This window comes from Ailuropoda melanoleuca, chromosome 16 (assembly GCF_002007445.2).
Source record: "Ailuropoda melanoleuca isolate Jingjing chromosome 16, ASM200744v2, whole genome shotgun sequence".
NCBI classification, from domain to species: Eukaryota; Metazoa; Chordata; class Mammalia; order Carnivora; family Ursidae; genus Ailuropoda; species Ailuropoda melanoleuca.
The window spans coordinates 90,766,783-90,773,372 of record NC_048233.1 but is presented as its reverse complement, the minus strand read 5'-3'; the positions used below and the strand labels follow the sequence as shown (position 1 = coordinate 90,773,372).

General features: G+C 65.4%; 2 protein-coding genes across 3 annotated transcripts in view; both read left to right on the top strand.

Moving 5' to 3' along the window:
* Positions 1–5,323, top strand: part of PNPLA2 (patatin like phospholipase domain containing 2) — a 9,040-nt gene extending 3,717 nt beyond the window's left edge. Inside the window, exons 1-9 of one of the 2 annotated variants that reach the window (XM_034645170.1) lie at positions 147–472; positions 2,298–2,530; positions 2,620–2,685; positions 3,057–3,266; positions 3,564–3,624; positions 3,723–3,899; positions 4,015–4,147; positions 4,366–4,488; positions 4,580–5,323. In XM_034645170.1, coding sequence (XP_034501061.1) covers positions 286–472; positions 2,298–2,530; positions 2,620–2,685; positions 3,057–3,266; positions 3,564–3,624; positions 3,723–3,899; positions 4,015–4,147; positions 4,366–4,488; positions 4,580–4,850 — 1,461 coding nt within the window. In that variant the 5' untranslated portion in view covers positions 147–285 and the 3' untranslated portion in view covers positions 4,851–5,323. Of the gene's footprint in view, positions 1–146; positions 473–2,297; positions 2,531–2,619; positions 2,686–3,056; positions 3,267–3,563; positions 3,625–3,722; positions 3,900–4,014; positions 4,148–4,365; positions 4,489–4,579 lie in introns of those variants that run through there. The other variant, XM_034645169.1, reaches the window with a different exon arrangement.
* Positions 5,324–6,215: 892 nt separating this feature from the next.
* Positions 6,216–6,590, top strand: part of LOC100484911 (EF-hand calcium-binding domain-containing protein 4A) — a 7,328-nt gene continuing 6,953 nt past the window's right edge. The window contains exon 1 of the mRNA XM_034644861.1: positions 6,216–6,329. The gene's annotated coding sequence lies outside the window, so the exon portion shown is untranslated. The remainder of the gene's footprint in view (positions 6,330–6,590) is intronic.

Here is a 6,590-nt window from a genome sequence, read left to right as displayed (position 1 = left end):
CCCCCCGGAGGCCCGGCACTGGGTCTCGGTGCCGGGGGCGGGGCTCCAGGGCCCCCGGAGGGCGCGGCCGTTCCCCGCGAGCTCCGATTGGGCCGCGCGTGCCGGCCCCGCCCCCGCCCGCCCCCACTAAAAACAGCGCCGCCGCCGCCCGGCGCAGCGTCTCCGCCTCCGCCGGCGGGGACCGAGAGCTGGAGCGACCGCGGGGTCGGACCGGCCCCAGAGCGAGCGGGAGCGAGCGGGAGCGCGCGGTGCGCAGCGAGCCCCGGAGCCCGGCGGGCCGCAGCGATGTTCCCCAAGGAGGCGACGTGGAACATCTCGTTCGCGGGCTGCGGCTTCCTCGGCGTCTACCACATCGGTGTGGCCTCCTGCCTCCGCGAGCACGCGCCCTTCCTGGTGGCCAACGCCACGCACATCTACGGCGCCTCGGCCGGGGCGCTCACGGCCACGGCGCTGGTCACCGGAGCCTGCCTGGGTGAGCGGGGCCGGGCGGGGGTCCGGCGGTGTCCTGCCTGGGCAAGCGGAGGCTGGACGGGGGGGGCCCTGCCTCGGTGAACGGAGGCCGGGCGGATGCTCTTCGGGAGCGTAGAGCGGCTCCTCCCACCCCCTGTCCCTCCGCAAGGGGAAGCCGGCCCGGCCGCGGTGCGGTGGGAGGGCCCGCGCCCAGGACCCCTGCCGAAGATCCGATCCCCGGAGCGGGCCCGGGGGCGGGGCCTCGTTTGTTTTGCTCGGAGGCGCCCAGGGATTGGGGTGCGGTCATGCGCGCCTCTGGGGCCAAGGCTCAGGGCGCAAAGACTGGAGGGGCTGGCAGGTGCCACAGAGGTATTGCATTGGGAAGAGAAAGTAACTCGTGGGCGGGACCGTGAGAGTCGGGGGAGGGGCCTCACCATCCCAGTAGCCCGGCAGTGGACTGTTTGCTAGCGGTCACCGCGTCCTGGGGCTGTGCTGTTCCAGGCTGCCATGTCCCCGGGGCGCTGGAAGAGGGTGGCCTCGTAAGAGCATTTGGGTACTGTAGGCAGGTGCCTCCCGGGGCTTCTGGAAGAGGCTCCCTGAGGCTCAGGCCCAGGCATGGCAAGCCCTCTCCTCCCCTCTCTCTCCTTGCATACCACCCACTGTGGGCCTGGGTCCCCAGTTGCGGCCCGACGTTTTTTTTTCCCCACTCGCTGGGGAGGGAGGTGCTTCTGAACTCTCCAACACCGTGGGCGGGAGTGCGGAGGTCTGTGTGTACTGGGATGGGCTTCTGCGCTCACACACACTTCCGGCGAGTGCTTGCAAGTGCTGTTTACCGCACACTGAGTACTTCAGGAGGCCTGGGAATGGTGCCCAGCCCCCAACCTACTGGGGCAGCCAAGGTGACAGAAAGGTCATGAGGTTGTCGGATGCCCTGCCCAGCAGGAGCCTGTCCAGGGTTCTCCCCTGCCCCCTTCCCATGACCTTTGCCCTGAGGGAGGTGGGGTGGAAGGAGCACAGCTCTCCCTCTATGGGACCTGGGGGTTCACCTCTGTGGCCCTGCCTCTCCCTCCCTTGGAAGCCTTCAGGCCAGTGTGTCTTTCGGACTTGAGGCCTCAGGACACAACTGGCTCCCTGGTGTATAGTTGGGGACCTGGCTCTCACAGCACCTCGTTCTCCCCTCCCCAAGTAGCCTCTTTCTCACCAGCGGTTTTGGGCAGCTGCAGTCCCCACAGCATGGTTCTGGCTGCACTTCTGACCAGGACAGTGTGATCTGCAGCCCCCTCCCCAAGGACCCCGACTCCCGGGCCCCTACTCTAACTTTGTGTGAGGCCAGCACCCGCGGGCTCCCGCGAAGAGTCTTGGCAGGGGCTTGTTCTTGGCTGCAATGGGTCACGATCGTGCTTTCTCAGGGGTGGTGGGACCCCACTCTTTCCAGCCTCATGCCCACAGGCCTGGGCCGTGCTCCCTGGATCTGGATCTGGCCAAGTGGGTGAAGGCTAAGGCTGGTCAGGGTTGAACCTCTGCCATCCCCCCTTCCCAGGCTGGGGACCAGGCCAGGCCTGGCCCAGTGACTCATGGATCGGGCGAAGCAGTTGGGAAATACCAGGCAGAGGGCAGGCCTTGGCTGCAGCTGTTAGCCCTCCCGGGGTGGTGGCCTGCCTCTGTCTCTCCAGGGGCAGGTAGCAAAAGTCCCAGTGGTGGGCCAGGCCCTCTGCTGGACACTGGGAATTCTCCAGGGTAGCTGGAAATGCCGTGAGTCTGTGCGCTTTGGGACTCCGGGGATGGAACCATGGGGGGTGCGCTAAGCCAGGTGTGCTGGCCCCTGACCCTTGGCCCTGCTGACACAGGTGAGGCAGGTGCCAACATCATCGAGGTGTCTAAGGAAGCCCGGAAGCGGTTCCTGGGTCCACTGCACCCCTCCTTCAACCTGGTGAAGACTATCCGGGGTTGCCTGCTGAAGACCTTGCCCGCTGACAGCCACGAGCGTGCCAGTGGGCGCCTGGGCATCTCCCTGACCCGTGTCTCTGATGGCGAGAACGTCATCATATCCCACTTCAGCTCCAAGGACGAGCTCATCCAGGTGGGCCCTGGTGGCACCGCGTGGGGTGCACTACGAACTCCAGGCCTGTGCTCACCACCGCCTCCCTGTCCCTCTTCCCTGCCCCACAGGCCAACGTGTGCAGTACCTTCATTCCCGTGTACTGTGGCCTCATCCCCCCCTCCCTCCAGGGCGTAGTAAGTATCCCCTGGCGCGTTACCGGGTGATAAGAGTTGGCCACTGTGTGAGCAGTGGGACAAGGCAGAGGGGAAGAGGAAGGCCACCAGCGCCCCCTCCCCAGCCCCTTACTCCCACCGCTGCCTGTTGCCTCACTTCCCCGAGTTGCTCAACAGCAGGCTGGCCCCCTGGAGACACACACTTCCTGTGGCTGTCTCCACCCCCCGCCCGTGGTCTAGCCATCTGCCCCGCGGCAGGCAGGCCTGTGGCCAGTGCCCAGTGAGTGAAAGGCACAAAGGAAGTAGCCGCTGGGTGGGGCCCAAGGTGGCCCAGTGGGCTCGCCAGCTTGGTCCTCAGGCCCCTCCCCGTGTGACCATGTGTCCTGGCGCAGCGCTATGTTGATGGCGGCATCTCAGACAACCTGCCGCTCTATGAGCTCAAGAACACCATCACCGTGTCCCCCTTTTCGGGGGAGAGTGACATCTGCCCGCAGGACAGCTCCACCAACATCCATGAGCTCCGGGTCACCAACACCAGCATCCAGTTCAACCTGCGTAATCTGTACCGCCTGTCCAAGGCCTTGTTCCCGCCGGAGCCCACGGTGAGCCCTGCGCAGGGGAGGTGGGGGCCTGCAGGGCCGCTCCCCGCCCGGTGCCTAGGGAGCGAGCTGCCACATGGCCTTTCCCACGGGCCCAGGCTGGGGTGGGGCCGGGACAGCACCTTCTCAGGGCCGAGGAAGAGTGCTGTGGCCTGCAGGGCCTCTCCACCGGGCCGCCCGACCAGCCTGGATCCAAGTTGGCTTGGTGGAGGGGAGGGGTTACAGGGACGCCAGGGCCTCCAGGGGGCAGGACAGGGCGCATGTGGCCGCGTGCTCTAATTTACCATCGCCCTGCCTCAGGTGCTGCGAGAGATGTGCAAGCAGGGCTATAGGGATGGTTTGCGTTTCCTGAGGCGCAACGGTGCGTGCGTAGGGTGCCCCCCGGAGCGGCTGTGGGCGGGTGGGATGGCGGCTCTGCACTGCCCCCTAACCCTAACCTGTCCGGGGGTCCCCATCCAGGCCTGCTGCACCGGCCCAACCCCCTGCTGGCGCTGCCCCCTGCACACCCCCCTCCCCCCGAGGACGAGGATGTGGAGGACACCCAGGCGGCCGCAGAGAGGGCCCCAGCGGACGGCCACTTGCAGCCACCCCTGGAAGATCCCATCCTGGAGCATCTGCCTTCGCGGCTCAATGAAGGTGTGTGGAAGCGGGGTGGGGGGAGGGAGGCTCCTGGCTGGGGGGGAGCCCAGGAGCAGGGAGCTCCCAGCCTCCCCAGCTGGCGGTCAGCTTCCCTCCTGCATCGCCCCCCCAGCCCTGCTGGAGGCCTGTATAGAGCCCAAGGACCTGCTGACCACATTCTCCAACATGTTGCCCGTGCGCCTGGCCACTGCGATGATGGTGCCCTACACTTTGCCGCTGGAGAGCGCCGTGTCCTTCACCATCCGGTGAGGGGAGTAAGGCGTTTGGGGCAGGGAGCGTGGGGGACCAAACTTTGGAGTCATCCATGAGTGGTGGAAGCCCTGGAGTAAAGGCCACGGGTTGGGGAGGCTGCAGAGATGACACGTCAAGGCTTCCAGAAGCGGGAGCACAGGCGGGGTAGAGCGGGCATGGGTGCGAGGGCCGAGCCACAGACCCTGAGGCCATGCCCCCCGTCCCCGCGCAGCTTGCTGGAGTGGCTGCCTGACGTCCCTGAGGACATCCGGTGGATGAAAGAGCAGACGGGTAGCATCTGCCAGTACCTGGTGATGCGTGCCAAGAGGAAGCTGGGAAGCCACCTGCCCTCCCGGTGAGCCCCCCTCCCTGTTGTCTACCCAGGGCCGGAAGCCTCCGTGGCCTCCGCTGAAGCCCTCCCGTCCTCTGTCCTTCCCCACCCGCAGGCTGTCAGAGCAGATGGAGCTGCGCCGCGCCCAGTCTCTGCCCTCTGTGCCGCTGTCCTGTGCCGCCTACAGTGACGCGCTGCCCAGCTGGATGCGTAACAGCCTCTTGCTAGGGGACGCACTGGCCAAGTGGGAGGAATGCCAGCGCCAGCTGCTCCTGGGCCTCTTCTGCACGAACGTGGCCTTCCCACCAGACACCCTGCGCATGCACGCTCCCGCCAGCCCTGCCTCCAGGCTCCCACAGCACCCAGCCACCTTGCCCCCTTGCTGAGTGCCCTTGCTCTACCCTTCCCCAGCCTCCTGGGGTCCCGGTGCTGAGGGCTGGGCCCCCCAGCTTCCCTGCCCTGTGAGGGGGGGCCCTGGGGTGGGCTGAGATCCCCGCACTCCCGGGCCTCTCTCCGTGACCCCTGCAGGAGTAAGGAGATGGGGCCCCTCACAGCTGCTAGAAGGGGACTTGCTGTCAACCCCTCCACCAACCACTCACGTGCTGCACTGAGTAGGGATGGGTACAGAGTACCCCTCCCCTCCCCGGTGCCTGGGTCTCCCCCTCAGGCCCCGCCCCAGAATGGGGGGAGGAGGGTGGGGCTGCCCCTCCTGGTGCCCCCATGTCAGTGCAGTATTACTCCTGACAACTTTGCACCCGCTCCTTCCTCTTCATCTGTCATGTTTTGCTGAAGAACGTATGTGAAGAATTATTTATTTTTGCCAAAGCAGATGTAATAAATGCCACAGCTCAGCCCCTGCCTCCCTCACTTGTGTGTGACCCCCTGGCCGATGTCTCTGCTTCGGATCGAGCTTTCAGGGGATGTGCCTTCCTTGAGCCTTGCATTCGGTCCTGCCAGCCAGGCCTGAGGCCTTCCCCTGAAGAGCCTTGTGGGCCTCCTGGGTTCTAGCCCACTTCTCTGGCTGGGGCCCATACCTTTGCCCCCCTTTGTCCTGAGGGGTGGGCTGGCTGACCCTTGGGCACAGCTTTCCAAGGGCCAGGGGAAATATTGGCACCAAGATCCTTGCTAAATAAAAACCAAGAAATGTTTACAAAAGGTGGCGTCTGCATCTCCACTCCATGGTGACGCCGGTGGTGTGGGGCTGATCTCAGGGTTGGATGGCTATGGAGGGTGGGGTTCCCAAGCTGAGCACTGGGGACCTTGGAGACACGAGACCTGCTCCACTTTGGGCATTTGGCGCAAGGCTCTGGGCAAGGCGCTGGGCCTCCCCCCTTGTCATGGCAAACCTCCCTGGCCAGCGTACACACCTTCTTGATCCCCTGCCCCCCTCCCCACCACACAGGGTACCCAGTCTCCCGCCAATATCTAGGAGGGAGGGGTATGGAATGTCAGGCAGGGTGAGGTCTGACCCCAAGGAGGCTGGATCTTGTTCCATGGGAGACGTAGTTTCCTGAAAGCGTCCTCTGCTCTGACAGTCTGAGGGGATGCAGCCCTTCTTGGTGATCAAAAGGGCGCATGGGTGAGGGGCGCTGGAGCAGAGCCGGAGGCTGGCTGGCTGTCCAGAGCTCTTAGTCCTGACCACAGTGTCAGGCAGCTGTGGCCGTGGTGGCAGCCCCCAGCCAACAATAACGGTGGGACTGCAGGACTGGGAGAGCCGGCTGGGCAGGTCCCCGCGTGTGCCTGTGCCAGGAGCCGTCCCCCTCTCGCTCTCAAGGTCCTGTCCTGTAGGCCCAACCCGTTCTAGTTCAGCAGGATCCCAGGCCCCTGGAGAAGCAGAGGCTTCCGGACCCCCAGCCACCGTCCAGGTGGGTGCAGGGGCCGGGCCGGGGCTAGGGAGGGGGACTTTTGGCAAGAGAATGGGTTTTCTCTCCCAGCAGGAAGGTCCCATGCCAGCCCCACCCCGCTTCTTCTCCCAGTGCTTCTGCAAGGGGAACCCAAGGCAGGGCTGTGGTCCAAAAGGGGAGCTTGGGGGCAGGCTGCTGAGGGGGGGCCTCCTTCTGCCCCCGCCCCAACTCATTCACTCCCACAAGTGTACAGCCATTATGCCTGTTGATTTAAATACCATT